This window comes from Chamaea fasciata, unplaced genomic scaffold (assembly GCF_029207755.1).
Source record: "Chamaea fasciata isolate MVZ Bird 193981 ecotype frontalis unplaced genomic scaffold, bChaFas1.0.hap1 SCAF_9, whole genome shotgun sequence".
NCBI classification, from domain to species: Eukaryota; Metazoa; Chordata; class Aves; order Passeriformes; family Sylviidae; genus Chamaea; species Chamaea fasciata.
Window position 1 is genome coordinate 18,789,214 of NW_027094094.1, and position 17,950 is coordinate 18,807,163.

At 48.1% G+C, this 17,950-nt stretch overlaps 1 protein-coding gene across 1 annotated transcript; it reads left to right on the forward strand.

The window, feature by feature from the left end:
* The first annotated feature begins 1,463 nt into the window (after positions 1-1,463).
* WNT8B (Wnt family member 8B) lies at positions 1,464-13,262 on the forward strand. The gene is made up of 6 exons (XM_066190624.1): positions 1,464-1,589; positions 7,579-7,612; positions 8,570-8,708; positions 10,030-10,155; positions 12,163-12,305; positions 12,692-13,262. The coding sequence occupies exons 1-6, from the start codon at positions 1,531-1,533 to the stop codon at positions 13,247-13,249; spliced, it is 1,059 nt and encodes a 352-aa protein (XP_066046721.1). The 5' UTR covers positions 1,464-1,530; the 3' UTR covers positions 13,250-13,262.
* The last annotated feature ends 4,688 nt before the right edge of the window (positions 13,263-17,950 follow it).

Here is a 17,950-nt window from a genome sequence, read left to right on the forward strand (position 1 = left end):
CCCTGGCTGGACAGGTAGCACTCTGGGTAAAGGTAGTGTTTTGCCAGCAGTGTAGTATGTACTGTGCCTGGCCAGGGCTCCCTGCCTTGAGCATAGCTGGGCTCCGTGTGAGATGACCAAAATCTACTGGAGAGCAAATCCCTGCCGGGCAGCTTTCCTTTCCTGAGACTGTGCAACCCAGGAGGGACGTTCACCCACCTGAAGTGTCCCCAAGCAAAGCTCAACCTCCTACCAGCCCTGCCTGATGGCTCAGCCACACGGCCTCAGTCCTCTTCAAATGCTGCCTGGGTCCAGCACTTCTGCTTGGTAGCTGTGCCCTGGGTGAAATGAGTTTGACTCATCTCAGCCCATGTTTTGGCTGATCATGTTCACAGCACAAAATTCAATTGTATAGCGTGGAGAAGATCTTCCTTTGGCTATGGTGATAAAACTGCTAATGTTGATTTAGGGCCAGTCAGAGTATCTGTGGTGGATGCTGTGACAGTAACGGGGATGTCCCATGTGGCCAGCTGCCACAGGCTGGAGGCATCTCTAGGTAGCTTCAGCAGCTGTTGGCCTGGGATAAGCCCTCACTAAGAGACTGCTAACCCTTCCAAACCAAAGACTCCCTCCCATGGACTTTATAGGAAATGCCAAAAGCAAAAAATTAAGGGGGAATAGGAAGGTTTAGTCAGAGGCCTTTCTCCTGGGGTGAGGATGGCCTGATGCAAACAGGAGGTGGGAAGAAAGAGCAGGTCACCATGATGAAGGAGAAGCAGATGGAGGTAGGAACTGGCCCTGATCATCCTTAAACTTCTGGGGGAGACTGAGGCAGAGACAATGATCACATATCTGTGACATAAGCAGCAGATGCAGACAGCCTGAACCCAATCCCTCCACCCCAGAGCACCAGTGCACCCCAGCTCAGCAGTGTCTCCAAGGCAGGAGGAGGAGAGGACACTTCAAAAGCAGCCCTTCCAGTTGCCTTTGCCGGGAATAGTGAACCAGGGCAGTGCTGGTGGAGATTGAATCTAGTGATTACTTTAAGGGATTTGCTGTCTCTTTTTTTATCCCTCTCTCTCTCCTTTTTTTTCTTTCTTTTTTTCTTTTCCCCCCCTTTTCCCTCCCTCTTATCCCTTTCGTGATGCATTTGTCTTCGAGGAACCTGGGGTGTTCTTTTCATCAGTTCAATCTCTCTCTGGCACTTGAGTCCTGATTGGCTGAAGGACTTAAGGGAAAAAAAAAAATCTTTAATTAAGTAGATAATCTCTTCTTAGGAAGTTCTGCGTCTCCATTTCACCAGCCCCCTTTAGCTCTTACTTTAGGATTGGTTATCCTTTGCAGAAGGTGGGATTCAGGAGGCATCCGCCTCTTCATCACACCAGGACTGCCGGGTGGAAAATAACTCCATCCCTTCCCTAAATTAGTTGTGTTTCTTTTTTTTTTTTTCTTTTTTTCTTTTTTTTCTTTTCTCTGGTGGTAGTGGTACCCAAGTTTGGGGGGTTTTTTAGGATCTCCTTTCTCCCTCTTTATTTGGATTTTATATTTCACATGGACCCTTATTTGGGCATCTTCTTCCTCACTCCCTTCTTCCAGTCCTGCTATGCCTGGTGAGTATCAAGAGCATCTCAATCTGTGCCACAGGCAGGTGTTCTTCCCAGATACCCTAAAGAAATTCCTCTCAACCTTCCTAAATGTCTCCTCTTTCTCACTTAGCTCAGTTCTGTCTTTAACAGAATCAGATATTTAACCAACTCCCTACACACTCATTGGCAGAGAGGTTAGATCTATGAAAGTCCCCCTTTTTCCCTGTGCCTCCCAAAAATAAATAGGGGCCAGATTGTAAGCTGGGGTAAAATAGAGGAGAGTGGATGCTGAGACCTAGCCCCTCACTTTCAAGTGGGAAGATAACCCAAGGGAAGAGCCAGAGACGTCTGTTTTTCCGAAGGCTCCCAGTCAGCTTGTCTCTTGTCTTAATTAAATCAAGTGGGGTTTCTCTCACGCTCCCCAAAGACAGTCCGTTATTAAGAGCTCAGAGCCCGCAGGGGTGAGTTAAATCCACAGGAGTGTCACTCTGGATGAGCAGCCCGAGAGCCAAGCTCCTCAGCACACACAGGGTCAGAATTACATGGCTGAAATTAATGTTTTAGGATTTCCTGGGGAGAAGCTTTTGCTATGGTGATTGCTACAGATCGGTTTCCAACCACCTGAGTCCCATCAGACCAGTTCTGCTGTGCACAAATCTCTGGCCATCGCCCGTGGACCTCTTGCTTTGTCCTGAGGGCAGTGTTATATTTATTTCCCAAAAAGTTCTTTAAGGATAAACAGAAAGAGATTATGCTTGCATCAAATCTTGTATCATTCCTTGTGGGATAGATCAGTCCCATTCCCAAAGGGAAATCATCTCTGCAGGTATTTTTCCTATGTGATTTTTACTGAGTACTCAAACTTTTTTCTCAGTTGCTATGATGCCCTGGGGAATCTGCTCAGTGGGTTACAGACTTATCTCTAACGGCAAGGAAAGTCTTTTACCATTCAATTACTAAAATCTCCTGCCTTCCCCATAGCAGATCTCTAGGGTTATTACCATAGATGGAGAAGTCAAAATTACAAAAAAAGAAACTAAAGAGTAAATGGGAACTCATTCCTGTTAGTCTGGAAGTGAAATTCATGTTCTTTCAGAGATTTTCTACTCCCTTCATTAAAAGAATATGCAACAATTTGTATATGGCTAAATACTATAAAGCCACAAACTCAAGATAAACCTCCCTTCAGGAACAAGAGGAATACGTATGCTCTACAGAAAGGCTAGGCAAGAGCTCATGCTGATTTTATTGTTATTTTTCTGCGCTTCCTCTGTACGTGTCTTGCTTTCCTCCATAAAAAAGGTTTAGAATACGTTAAAAGAAAAACCCCCAGCATTTTATAGAAACAGTTCAAAGGAGAGAAATTTCAGCACACAAAGTAGAGCTAAATATGGAAATCCAGGATATTTTCAGTCCAAAGCTGGATGTTTAAATTCCCTGTCTCTCAGCAGTTTTTATCTAAGAGAAAAGTTTATAGATCAAGACAACCCCACTTCTCTCTGCATGTAGCTCATAGGTCATGAGTTACACCGAGGAAGGAAAATTGCAGCCTTTATTTGAAATTATCATTTTGCAGACACTCCCTCTTAATTCTCAAGGAGAAAAAAGACAAATTTGTGGGAATCATAAAATAATTCTGCTTGAAATTTGTGCTGGTTTTCTCTATCTGATCCAACGGCTTAAAACACAACATGTTATTTTTTTCCTGTGATTTAATCACAAGAATTAGGTGGGAGCATGGGGGGGAGCAATATAGAATAACAAAAAAGTTTATATATATATATGTGTGTGTGTGTGTGTGTGTGGCCATTTCCCTTCTTTGGTGTGGATTAGATTTTACCATTTAACAGACCATTCAACCAGTGTTTTATTTGTAGGTGATCAAAATGTCAGGGTTGCATTTAGGAACAAAAATCCTCAAAATAAATATAACAAAACAGAGAAAAATGAAGAAAAAAGAAGTAAAGTGCCAAATGTTATTGAGGTGCCGCCAAGTCTCCTCTCTTGTGGGAATAATATAACGATCTCTAACTCAGTAGTTCGCTTTTAAATGTATTCTTCACACTTCAGCTATGGGGCTGCCTTTGGTTTCCAGCCTCCCTGATTTTCTAATAACCTCAGGGAGCTCATATTGAGAACAAAACTCAGATCCAAAGGGAAATTCTATCCATTTTCTCTGTTTACAATAATGATAGTGAAGATGTAAATCCAGCTTTATCATTTTCTAAATAGCAGAACCAGCAGCACAGTAACCTGAGTGCGCGGTAAGGTATCAGAAAAATACTGTAATAAGAGATTAGGTAATGCTCTTAGGGCATATTAAACTGAGGAGTGTGATGTTATTGGTTAAAGTTGTAACTGAGAATTATCGGAGGCTCATTAGTATTTGATATGAGTAAAATATAATGGAACAGCTGCTTGGCAGGGTTCTTTGCTTTCAGATTCAATAAAACTGACAGAAAAACTCCTGCTGAAGATATTCACTAGCCTTGAGATAATTTTCTAATATTGAATCCAATGAAAATATCTTGCCCTAGATTTACTTTTTACCTGGAGACACAGAGTTGTGCTGAGAGAAGCAGTGTGCCCTGGCCAGGGCCCTGCACAGCCTGGGGAGGGGGCAGAGGAACTCGGGGGTCTCTTCCCTCTACCTGCTTGAGCCTGCTCCACTTCAGTCCATGTAATGCTGTCCTGGAGTTTGAAGGTAGAGGGAAAGGGGTTTACACAGCTAAAAACCCCCTGAGCTTTCTCAGACAAGAGCAATTACTTCAGGTGTCTCTTTTCATGTGCGTGATACAAAAAAATCACCAAAGTCATAGAAATTGGGCTGGTTAACACCAGCTATGAATGCAACTATTTCGTTAGTTTAGTATTACATTCTGTTTTCCTTTACAATGGAATGAAAATGTAGTAGAAATACATAATTTCTTTTAAAAAATCACACTACATAGAAAATAATGAAGAGAGATTTTGATAGTGATTCCTATTTGCAGCACAGAGATGATTCTAGAGACACTGTCACTAGTGTACTACATCTGTGTAAGTAGTGGCTTAATTGCTCTCTGCCCTTACTAGAGACTATACAGAATGGAGATGCATTTTTCTTAGCTAAATTTTAAGAGCAAAGACAAAGCACACAGATTTTTGTCTCTATTATTATCTTTCCTTCCCTCTCAACACAAGTAGGAAAAATTTCAGCCAGCCTCCAGCCACATGACAGTTCCATCTCCCCTTCTCCTGAACCCCCCTGAAGTTGCAAGAGTTAAATGTGGGGGTGTCAAGTGCACCAAACACTTGAAACTTTGTGAATCCTTTACTTGTCCAAGTCCTACAAAGCCAGCCAGCAGCATGCCTGCCTGTTGGTCTGAGAGCTCAAGGAAAATACCTTCTGTCTCTCTGACTTTATAAACTGCTTAGAATATCCTGCTGGGAAATTGCTACTGTATAATTTGCTCAGCTGCAGATGGAGAATTGGCATATCCTGAACTTGGCCTTTTTGTGAACCTTGAAGTTTATCCTGGAAGGAACAGATCCTCTGCTTCAATGCAGTCATGTCAATTGACTCCTGCTAACAGGCTGGTTTGCTGTAAACTCTAATGTTGTGGATTACCATCCTCCTCCTAAAGCTGTCTTTGCAACTTCTCAGATGTTCCTTCCTAATCCAAGGGTTTGAGGCAAATCCCTCCTATACACTGTGAATCTGGGTTTTCCTACCCACATGGGAAGCAATGCAGATGGGATATATCTCTTGTTTTGGTGACAAAAGCAAGATAAGAAAGGACTTTCAATTTTCTAGCTCTTGCCTATGCAGGAGCATTTTACCAGAGTTTTGTCACAGCTGCTACTAGGGGCTCAGATTCACACTGACACTATCCTGAGTGTGGTCCCCATAGCAAAGCACTTAAGGTCAAGGCAATGGACAGAAGGGAAACCAGATGGAAAAATGACTTGTTCATGCTGCTACCCAGTTGCGTTAGGATGGGGACCCATGGAGCTTACACAGTCTGATTAGCCCCAGGTTCATGGCCCTGTGTGATTCAGGTCACCCGATGCTCTAATCACTCGGCTACAGATGCCGTCTCTCCAAGTCCCAGGAAATATTTAATTAGCTGTACAATGCAGAAGCAGCTTCCAAAGGAAAATTCCTCTGCAAAACAACCTTCGACTTCATGCTAAAGTACCCATGGGGGCTGGAGCACAGCCGGGTCTGAATCCCAAGCCTGGAACAAAGGGAAAGAATCTCCTGTTCTTGCAGTGCTCTGGCACAGCCCACTCCTGTTTTGACCCAGGGGAATCCTTCCCAAAGCAAGCTTCATCAATATAAACACATTTTCACCAAAAACCCCACAAAACCGAAAACAAAACAAAAGAAAGCTAGACTTGCCAGAAAGAAATGTTGCAAATTCATTCTCCTAACTCTTTCTAAACTGTAACAGCAAAGATCAGGTTTCTTGTGATTTTGTCCAAGCTAAAGTAATGAGACATCCTTTTGTGGTGGCCTTTGGAAAGAATCTCTGTGGGTGCAGTTGTACTGGAGGTGAAGGAGGCTTGCTAACTGCACAAGTGGTTTTCCAGGGCAGGACAGCATCCTTTCTCAATCTCTCACATGTCTGATGTCTGGGCACCAGTCCTGTCCGTGTCTATGGCAGGGCTGCACTTTGACCCTCAGTTTTGGACAGCAGTGCCTGCTTCTGCCTGTGCTTGAGCCCACCCTGGGACGCCCCCACAGTGTCTGTGCTGGATTTGTGGCACAAAAAGACAGTATCTTTCTCTCCCTTACGAGGGAATACTTGTGGCTCATTTGAAGTAGAACATAATCTTGAGAAGAAGCTGAAGAGCCAAGTTTCTATCAGTGCATGCTCTGTCATTTTCCCAATCCCTCACTCACTGCAAGGTCTCAATCCACTCACTCCACCTCTCTGGCCTCAGTGTCCTCTCTGGGTGATAACAGCACTCATGCATTTCTCTGAAGTGCTGGGTTCCAGCAGGGAAAATGCTCCACAGACTCACCAGAAATAGTGATGAGTGTTATTTTACAAACATGGAAAGAGTGGAATTAGGTATTTTTAGGAGACTCTCTCTTTTCATACTTCATTTCTGACTGGGATATTTGGAGTGGGCTCTTGGGCTTTTTCAAAGGGTCAGTCCTTTCTGACGCAGCTAAGCAGGATTCACCCAGCCATTCTCCAGATTTTGCAGGTGGTCATTGCACCGTATGGAGTCCTAATGCTGACTGACCATTTGCACAAAAACAGTCTTTCTTACTGGAGAAAGACTCAGACCAGACAGCATCAGTTCTGCAAGGCCATAGGGATAGTGTTGGAGGCAACCCACACTGCCTGACCCTTGGAGGTGATCCCTCCACACCTTCAGTAGAAAGACCAGAAAGCTTAATTTTGTCTAGGACCTCCCACCCACCCCAAACCCCCAGGGTCCCTTACACGGTGTCCAGGAGGATGGGAAGGACATGTGTATTTGTGCTCAGCCATCACCATAACCTGACCAAGAGGAGAGTGTGGGCAGTTCGACATGGCACCACAGGAAAACAAGGGACTGTGATGTGGAGAAATGCATCTGGACACACATTGCAAAGGAGCAGCGGTGTGATGCCCTTCCTCCCTCAGCATGGTCCCACTCCTGGTGCTGGGGGAAATGCCACCTTGACTTACCTTTAGTCAAGTGAGGTAAAAAAGCAAGGCTAGGGGAACAGGAAAGGTAAACAATGGGTGGATTGGTACAAACGGTAGCTGAGCAGAGGAAAGCAAAAGGAGGGAGCAGTGAAGAAACTGCAGCCCAGTACAGCCTGACTGAGGGGAGCAGGGTGGGGGGAAGGGGACGGCACTGCCCTGTCCCTTAGGGAGCAGCAAGGGGACGTGGGGGAGAGACCAGAGGTGCCTGCAGCCAGGAGACAGGCAGACTGTGGGGGAGTGATAGGAGAGCCCTGGGATGCTTGGCATTCCCCAGGCTGCTCCGCCATCACCCCCTCCCTGCTGACACTGTCTCTATCTTCCAGGTCAGTGAATAATTTCCTGATGACGGGCCCCAAGGTAAGAGAAATCCCTTTGATCTCTGTCCCTGATTCCACTAAACCCAGGGAAGGAAGGGGAGAGAGAGAGGGGGGCGCTCCTCCTTCCCACTCCTCTTCACCCAGCCTTGGCCAGAGCTCCCCTCACCCCCAGATTTCCAGCAAAAAGGCAGAGAAAGGCCAGGAAAGATTTGCTGTGAGCTGCAACTTGTGAGCTCCTTGGGCTGCACGAGCCCTGAGCAATGCTGACCTGGGGGGCTCTTTTAAGCTGGTTGGGGCCAGATTCTGGAGCTTTGTCTATTGACACCAGCCAAGGCTCTCACCTGATATCTATCACTTCCTGAGGATCAGGTTGGCATCAGGGCCCACACTGATCCAGCCAGAAAGTATTTTCTGTAGCCCCTGTAAAACATTCATCCTCAAGGAGCACAACTAGAATTGTCAGGACTCTGTTCCATATTTTTGACTCCTCACATCCTTGTGTTCCTTTTTCAGAGTTGTTTTTTTCTTAGCCAGGACCAGCTGTAAAATTTGCCCAGATTTTGTTCTGGCTATTCCCCAGGAACACCTCCAGGCCCAACTAGCTGCTTTGCCCCAAAGCACTAGCTCTCCCCCATGGGCTGTAGTAAAGAACAAGGCACGTTGAGGCACCTGCTGGCCTGGAGTTCCCTGATCTGAGCGGAAAGCTCTGTTTCCTCTCATGGTGGAGAGATAAGGGGTTCCCCACGGCAGAGGCTGGCTGGTACATTTCCTAATGTGGCTAAGAGCCAAGAGCTCAGCTTGCTCCCCCAGGTGGCTCAGGCTCTGACTCAGCACAGCAGGAAATTGGTTTGCTGCTGCTGGTGGTGAGCTTCCCTGGGATGCCAAGCCTGGGACACCTTCTGAGCTCTGTATGTCTTGTCTTTGTAAGATGGCATGCAGGTTACTTTCAGGTGAAAATACGCATCGTCCCTGTGCTGACCCCCAGCTCTGCTCCTAGGCCTATCTCATCTACTCCAGCAGTGTGGCAGCTGGGGCGCAGAGCGGCATCGAGGAGTGCAAGTTCCAGTTCGCCTGGGACCGCTGGAACTGCCCGGAGAGGGCGCTGCAGCTCTCCAGCCACGGTGGGCTGCGCAGTGGTAAGGAAAGCATTGGATACCACTACTGGGACCCCCTTGCTACAGGTTAGAGCCCATCGCCCCCTCCTCTCTTTTCTTCCCCATTCCCACCTGGGAAGTGCCTCTCCCAGGAATCCCCCAGAGGGATCTCCCCAGGAGACCCCTTCACCCATCAGCTCCCAGATACACTGGAATCTAGCTCCAAGGCCTCCTTGCAATGCCAGCCTTACCCATGGACCTGCTGAACCGCAGCTGGCACAGGACCGACCCTCACTCAATTGCCTCCACACGAGGATGCACCCCCCTGACCTGCACATGGCCTGCTGAACGCACCATGCCTAGATGCTATCCCAGGGTATCCCAGGGAGGCTGAGCCAGTGCAGGCTGGCTGGGTAGCAAGCAGAGGGATAAGGCTGAATGGAGCAGGAAAGAGTTCATCAGTGGCTGTGCTCCTACGTCTTCCTACATCTTCCTACATCTTCGAGATGTCAGAATCACCCTAATCCAGGACCCCTGACCTGGGCCACTGTAGGGCATGGGGCTGTGGTCATTGCCACTGTATCCTATTCCTTACCTATTTGCAGGTCCCAGGAAATATTTCAGTGCATATCTGTCCATTTAGACCTATGTTTGATGCTGGGCTGGGCTCATACTTGCTCTGTAAAAGCAGGACCTGGGTGTGGAGGAGAGCCTCAGGCCTCTGGTGGGACTGGCAGCAGACAAGAGACCAGAGCCCCAGGCAGAGGTGAACAAAGATTTCAAAACAGGGCCTTGAGCAGTACAAGGCCAACTCTGAGACCACAAGCAGGTCCCCAGATCATTCCTGTGAAGGTTATCTGCTCAGATCTATACCTTGCTGGTATTAAATGAAAGCCAAAGGCTCAGTGAAGCCAGCTGATTCCCAGACTGATCCTGGTTGGTAGGTATGGTCACTGCTCAGAGCCCTTCCAGCAGAAGGTAAGGCTCAAGGGGACTGTGGGGAAGGAGCTCTTTGATACTTGGAGCAGACCCCTTCCTGTTGGGAGTGTTAGTGAGAAATGGGGGACATCGGCTGTCTGTGCTGTGTCACCATTCTTGAGCTCCCACAAGGACAGCCAGGAGCTATCTCATCCACACCCTTTCAAATGGCATGAGTCAGCCTGGATCATATTTGGGAGCTTCTGCCTTCATGCAGTTGAAGCCCAAATGAAGCTAATCTGACATGTAGGGCATCTTCACCCCACAAAGACTCCCCCACTGCAGATGTCCTGTGCAGACTCCTGCATGGTAGGAACAATTTCTAACGCTGCCCTTGCCATGAAATCTTTTGCATATCTGCTCTCTTTTTATTCCCCCTTGACAGCAAACCGAGAAACAGCCTTTGTCCACGCCATCAGCTCTGCGGGCGTCATGTACACGCTGACCCGGAACTGCAGCCTGGGGGACTTTGACAACTGTGGCTGTGACGACTCCCGCAATGGACAGCTGGGTAAGGAGAGATGAGCTGCTGCCCCTCACTCGTCCCAGGCAGCAGGAGAAGCTCTTCTCTCCTCCACTGAGGCCTGCAGAAACACGCCCCCATCCTGGTCCCCACACCTGGGAACAATGCTCAGAGCAGAGCTTCCCATGGTTTAAACCAAAGTAGCTCTGTGGAAGCTAATGGAGCCACCTCCAGTTTACACCAGCCAAGCTCTTGATGCTTTCTATAACTTTCTAAATGAGCAGGAAAGTAGAAGGGCTTGCAGTTTCCTTGGTTCAAATCGAGAACTCTATTTAAGCTGCTGGAGAGAATAACTATATCATATGTGCAGAAGAGTGGATCTGTTGCAATGCACCTAAATGATCTTGGTATTGCAGCACAGATCTTGGTATGGCAGCACAGGTCAGGGACTTCAGGGCTCCCAGGGTCTGCAGGATGAGGTCGGCCCCACAGCAGAATGACCACGAGGAAAAGCAGGGTGGCATTCATAAACCTCTCTAGCACTTGTTAGCATGGCAGGCACACAAGAGCAGAACCAGGAGAACCACTGTGGCAGCACACAACCATCACACTCTCCACCATGACAGTGGTATCCAGGCCCTCAGCCACCAAGCACCCCTGGTGGGGAATTCCAGGCTGCACCAGTCCAGCTCTCCACTCAGCTTTCACAGAACTGACTTTTTCACTGACATTTAGGGGTTTTGTTTTGCACAGAAAGAGGTCAAATTTCAAATGATCAAAATCTTTCAAAAGCCATGCCCTGTCCACACTAGACAAGTCAGTATGTGTCACTTTATGACACACTGGTCTGGAGTGTCCAGTATTTAGTAATTTACTTTACTGGCTGATAGTTTTGAAAATAGCCACTACTGCTTAGCTGTCCAAAGTCTGGGAATGCCTGTCTCTAGCAGAACAAGACTTTTGGGCAACAACACATCAAATTCTATCTTCTCTGGAAAATCAAGTTAGTCATGCCACATTTCTTTTTCCCCAAATAGATCTGTTTTTAATAAAAAAAACTTTCCATTGTGGACTTAAAACCTTGTAAGGCACAGGAAACCTTTGGGCTTGACCAAAACAGCATGATTCAATTCAGCCACTGGACTGAATCCAAGCTGGTGAAAGGTCTTCCTACTTTCATCAGTCCCAGTTCTTGATGTGGACTGCATCATCCACTGCAGTTACCCATCTCCCATGAAACACTCCTGTCTGTCCCTGGGAGAGGGGATCACGATGCCCTGGCAAGGTCCAGGCAAGGGCCAGGCCTTTCCAGAGAGGCACAAGGCCATTAAACCACAACTCCCAAGATGTGCCAGTGTGGCATTTCAGGGTCAGAATGTTCCAGATTTCAAATCTTCATTAATAATTCGGCATCTTTCTCTGGGAGGGAAAAACTACATGATATTTTTCCAGTCCCACTCAGCTCCCACTCAGTTAGGAAAAGTACCTTCCACATATTTTTGTGTAATTTCACCATTCTGTACTGACTCCCTTGTTTCTTGATGGTAACTAGAAAATCAGACCCTTCGAAGATGCCAAGTATCATCTCAGAATTCTGGGCGTGCCAAAACTAGGGCCTCCTTGATGCACGTGTGCCAGGCTTGGGCTGTTCTAGGCAGAGGGGAATGTTGCCTCTGACCTGGATGCCTCCACCAGCTTGTTAATCCAAGTTAGCAAGATTCTGTCCCTGCAAGTCACACTGAATCAGCTGAAGTCAGGGTTTGAGAGGTGATTAGAGACCCAAAGGCTTATTGCATGTCTGCTAATGCATGATAACTGACAGCTTCTAAATCTTGCTCCATAGAAAGCCTGGAAGGTCCTGCATTTTTTGTACAGGACATTCCTCTTTGCTGCCTAACTGAGCCACTTACTGTCCAGGCCTCAGGAGAAATGTCATGAACTCAGCGGGAGGGAATCTGTGAAAGGCTGGATTTGCCCCACAGCCTCCATTCTCTCCCATCACTTCTGAAACCTCTTCTGGTTCTTTGACAGCAGACATCTCATCTCCTTTCTTAGGGGGACAAGGCTGGCTGTGGGGGGGCTGCAGCGATAACGTGGGCTTTGGGGAAGCTATTTCCAAGCAGTTTGTGGATGCCCTGGAGACTGGACAAGATGCCAGAGCTGCTATGAACCTGCATAACAACGAGGCAGGTAGAAAGGTGAGCTACTCTCTCCCTCCAGAGCTGACAGTGCATACCAGATTGTCTCTGATCATTCACTGTAGAGAGTCACAATTTGATGTGGCTAAAAATACATGTCCAGAAGAAACATCTTCTTGGGGGGATGGCAGCAGTACAGTGGTGTCTGCTCTAATGTAGCAAAGTTTCTCTGTTACTGTTAATGACTTTCTGCAGTCCTCTTTCTCCCAGTTCAAGGAGGGGAGTGCTGTGAAAAAGCAAATCTGTGAGCTACAGGACTACTGTGCAGGGAGAATTGATGCCAAACTCTTTCACAGGCCTGGAGCCATGTTTCTGTATGCATTGCAGTACAGAAATGGCCCGTCCAGGGTTTTTTTCTTGAACCCCTCTCTCTGTTCACCCTGTAGGCAGTGAAAGGGACCATGAAGCGGACTTGCAAATGCCATGGTGTGTCAGGGAGCTGCACCACCCAGACCTGCTGGCTGCAGTTGCCCGAGTTTCGGGAGGTGGGCACTTACCTCAAAGAGAGGTACCACAAAGCCCTGAAGGTGGACTTGCTGCAGGGAGCAGGGAACAGCGCTGCCAGTCGGGGTGCCATTGCTGAGACCTTCAGTTCCATCTCCAAGAAGGAACTGGTCCATTTGGAAGACTCTCCTGACTACTGCCTAGAGAATAAGACACTGGGGCTGCTGGGCACAGAGGGCAGGGAGTGCCTGAAGAGGGGCAAGGCACTCAGCAAGTGGGAGAAGAGGAGCTGCCGGCGGCTGTGTGGGGACTGTGGGCTGGCAGTGGAGGAGAGGAGAGCCGAGATGGTGTCCAGCTGCAACTGCAAATTCCACTGGTGCTGTGCTGTGCGCTGCGAGCAGTGCCGCAAACGGGTCACCAAGTACTTCTGTGTCCGCAAGGAGAAGCGGGAGCGCAGCGGCGGTGGTGGAGCCAGCCGCAAGCTCAAGAGAAAGCTCTAACTTGCTTCTGCTCCTCCACAGTCCTGTCTGCCCCTCTCCTCTCCAGCCCTTCCCATCAGCTCCTGGCACCATTTCTGTTTGGCACAGTTCTCATTCCCACTGCTGCCTCACTGGGGCTTGGGCAAGGCAAAAGTGCCTTGTATGAGTGCTCAGGCCTTGACAATACAGGGCATTAGTGCAGTGGGTAATGTCTTCTGGGGAGACCTTCAAGTGTTGACAGAACAAGGTGAGACTCAGTCCCTTCAACTTAGGGTCACTCTATCCAGTGACCATGGCATTATCTCTGAAAACACAGGAGGTCTTGGTGGCTCCTGTGGTTTTGAGCTTGTCTGCTCCCCAAACAAGCACCTGCTCTGGGCTTTTGAGTAAGTGAGATAAAAAGTACAAGGAAACTGAGATGGCACCAACAACTGGGCAACTCAGATAAATAATCTGTAAATGAGAAGAGGCTTTTAAAACAGTTATTGCCTCAGGCCTCATAATTGCCTCACAGTGTAGAGGAAATAGAAAAGGCATGAAACTCCTTTCTCAGCAAGCCAGCCTCCAGGAACCCCACAGCTTTGCTTCCCACCCTTTGACAGCTTTGCTAAGCTCTCTGGTGCTTTACTTTGCATTTGAAATGGCAGAAGCAAGACCAAACTGCAGCTTGACCTGCCCATTACACAGCTGTCCAAAGAAGAGGTGCTATCACTTAGTTTTTATATGCTTTCTCTGTGTCTTCCAAGCCTCCAGGTCTGGTCTCCCTTTTTAGGCCAGCATTCCTGTCAAAGCCCCTGACTGATGCTATAAAGATGTCCTCACACTTCTTCAATACTTCCTTCCTCCCCAATCTCTCCCAGAGAGGAGCTGCCCAATACTCCCCATGTCCTGGCGTACTTGCCAAGCACTCTTACCCTGTCAGCTAACTAACTAAATACTTCTTCCTAGTCTGAGAAAATGTCAGTTACTATTTAATGGTGGTGTAAATAGGAAAGTGAAGCACTTTGAAGTTTAATTTATTGCACAGTTACTGTGATGTATACATAACAGTTTTTCCTCTACTACTTATTGTATATATTCTATAGGCTAAGCAAACAGCAGGAAGATTTGGTTGATGCATCTCTGTTCCCTTGCTGAGGCTAGGGGAGGAAAGCTGCCAGCTGCAGGACTTGGGGAAGCTCACTGCACCATCACAGCAATCTTCCCCTGTGCTGCGATAATATCATCTACTTTGCTGTTTGAAGTGTCCTTTAGCCAGTTGAGAAGCCAGCAGAGCTGTTACTGGCCATTAGACCCATCTTGTAGCCAATATTTGTAAACCAATAGCCAATGCAATAAATCAGTAGCCAAGTGCTTGCAAAATGCTTTGTGTCTAAGTGGCTGGGCGTTCTTTCATCCCATTTTGTGTGTGTATGTATAAATTTAAGAGTCCCGGAGATTAAAACACACTGCTTGCACATCTGAGCCCAGGAAGACCTAACCAGTTCCAGCCAGCACAACCTCAGCCCCTGCGACAAGGGAAAGGATGTGCTCTCTCCTGAGCTTGCTTGAGGATGCATCCCACTGCAATGCAGCTGCCAGGAGGAAATGGGGTGGGAGGGGGGCAGGCAGGGCCCAGTTGCCCACTACATAGCTGATATATTAAAGACAGTCAGCAGTCCATATTTGTCTCTTCATTATCAATTAGTCCCTTGATTCTAGGACTACCTCTAGGGAAGCAGGAATTTGGACCTAAGGTCTCACCAGAGCAAGAGCATTCCTGTCAAGCAAGAATCTGGCCTTTCAGAAATTGCAAGAAATCTTGGCCCATTCTCAGGGAAAATTGAAACACTTCCATTTCACACACAAACCACCACTGTTTGCAGAGGTTCTTACTAGTACAGCGGCCCTGCCGAAGGTCTCTGTTGCATCCCCATCAGTAGTTCCTCTACGTCCCTGTGGCTGGCCAGTAAAAGAAAAGAGGAAGCAAGAGCCTCTCGGCCGTCAGGGAAAGCTCCAGTATGGGCCTCCCTTTTCCTTCTGGCTCTCCCCATTCCACGGTCAGCTGGAAAAGGTGTAGAAGCCGTTTCCCTCTTCCTCCCACTCGTAGTCCATCCCTCCCCTGCTGACACTGCTGCCCCGCCAAGGCCGTGGCACCGGGGCCCGGGCAGGCGCGGTGGCGGCTGCTGGCGACGGGGACATGTGGGGCACCTCAGCGTGAGCCCCACCGCCACACGCTGCTTCCGCTGGGGAAACGGCGACACCGCAGCTGCAGAATGTGCTGACCTCAGCAGCGGGTCCCCCCTCCCGGCGCACGGAGCCCTCAGCGGCAAAGGCCCTGCTGCCATTGTGGGCCGGATTGGATGCTTCCATGTATTCATTTCGGTTTAATGAAGGCGCATTCCTCAGAGGAGAAATATTTACATTCAGCTTCCCAGGTGGTCACCTTCGCCCAGATGACACACAAACAGGCAGCCCCCCGCTCCCTTTTCCAATCCAAGCCTCTTTAGAGGGCTCGGGAGGAGGGGAGACAGCGGAGGGGGGGCTGCTGGGGGAGCAGAATAGAGAAGGGAACAAAATGCTAATAAATCAGCCAGCCAGCCCTTTTCCCCTCCCCTCAGTGGAGTCAATGGAAAGTGTCATTTCACATGCTAATCCCCCTCCGATCTCTTTACAACACCTTTTCCGAAAAGTGTTTGGGAAAAGTCCTTGTGGCCCGTTTACAGCTCCCCGCCGCTTCAGATTCCTTCTTGTCTAAGGCCGCGGCCCCGGTGTGGGTCTCTCCCTCCAGCAGGGCTCCTTACAAAAAACATCTCAACAAAGACTTTGGAGTTCATCAGCCTCCCACTGAAATTCACAGCTGCTGAACAAACTAATCCCCTCTCTTGGCCTTTCTTCCTTTCAATGGGTTCTTGGCTTCAAAGACACTTTGGGAAAGGACTTTGTGGGGACTCACACTGCTCCCTCAATAGAAGTTAGTGCAAGCATTATCTTCAGAGCAAGTGGCTTTACAAACAAATACTGCCTAACAATCTCTGCCCCTCCAGCTCCCCCAAACACACACAAGCCTAGCCTGCAGACATGATGTTATCTGCCACAGGATTAGAGCTCTGTTCTCTGTGCCCAGGGATCCTTTCCTGCTGCCCCCTTCCCCCCCGAATTCTTTGTCAACCCAAAGGCCTTCTCACCCAACTGAAAATGCTTTCTCTGGTGCCCGGGTGCTGTGAAGCCATGCGCCCACATGGGAGGGGGCAGTGCCCGCTGCCCCTACACTGAGATATTGCCAGAGACGGTGCTATAAATGGAGGAGCACTTTCCAGTGGGGTTTGAAAGGTAATATACCACACCAGGGCTGCAGAGACAGGGCTTCTGCCACAAGCCTCTCCCGAGACTTTCAAACGAGTCACCTCACTTCCCCCCTGTGCTTGCTTTCACTACAAAGAGCTTCAGGGATGGTGCTTACAGAGGTAAATGAAGCAAAACAGAGCAACAGCTATACGTGCTAGAGGGAACTAATGTCATGTGTGTCTGAGAAACATGTGGAAAACCTGTGCTTATTTCTCAGCAGTAGAAGTGACCTGAGTTAAAGAGAGCAGAGGGCTGGACTGCACAGGGTACTATAACTGAATCCTGAAAGGCAGAATCTAAGAAATGTCAGGGTTGTTAAGTGATCTCAGAAAGCTGGGACTTCCCTTATAGATTCATTGAGCAGATGTATGCCACCTGGGCTGTGTTACAACCCCATTCTGATGATGCATGAGTGTTACCTTTGAAAATCAGCTTTGCTTGTCCCTGCTGGGGGACAGCTGTTAGGCCAGGCTGTTTGCTAACTGCTCCTGACCAAAAAAATCTTCAAGACTCCCTCAAAATGGGTGTTTGCCTCTGCCAGCAGCAGAACTACAAAAGGCTTGTTTTCCTCGAATGCATGTGGTGTGTCCCTAACACCCAAATCCCTCATATACCCTGGGCCCTTCCCAGCAACAGCCCTTCAAATTTTCACCATCCAAACAATCCTTCCAGGCCTTTGGTTCCTCCCAGGTCCTCCAACCTTGGGCTGTGTAATACAGTCCTTCATATTTCTGAGTTTCATGTGTTCTGACTGGCAAGCTTGCACATACATAGTAGCTAGCTGACAGGAAAAAAAAATACATTAGAATTTCTTTCTTTTGTAAGAAGGAAGTTTGATTCCCCCACCTTTATCTCAGTACTGTGTTTCAATTCAGCACTTCTTACCTCATTAAAAGATAAAATGAAACCAGCCAACAGATTCCCAAGTTATTAACTAAAGGTAAGAACGGACAATTCAAGGGTATAAATTTCCACACAGGTCCAATCCTTATCCTAGTTCAATCTGCATGGCTTCAGTGGTGTAACATTCATTTCTAATGGGAGATGATGTCATCAAGGGCTCTCTGTTTACTTACTGACATACTTCCAACACTTGATGTCAAGTGCAAAATCCCCAACACTGCTGAGATTCCCCAAGAGAACCTGAGTCTGGGGGCCTTCTTGTGTCTGATGCAGATGAACGGACGCAGGTGATCTGGAGATCAGTGCTCTGACCCTGCAGCCTTAGGGAATGGATAAGACCTGAGGTCTCACCACACCAGAACAGATGCTGCCCATAGCAGCAGAACCTAAAATCCGGTTTGCCCCACATACTTCTCAACTGCCCCCTCAGTGGGTGGCCATGCTGACTGAAGATGTCCCATGCAGCCAGAGGTGACAAGCCTAAGAAAAAAA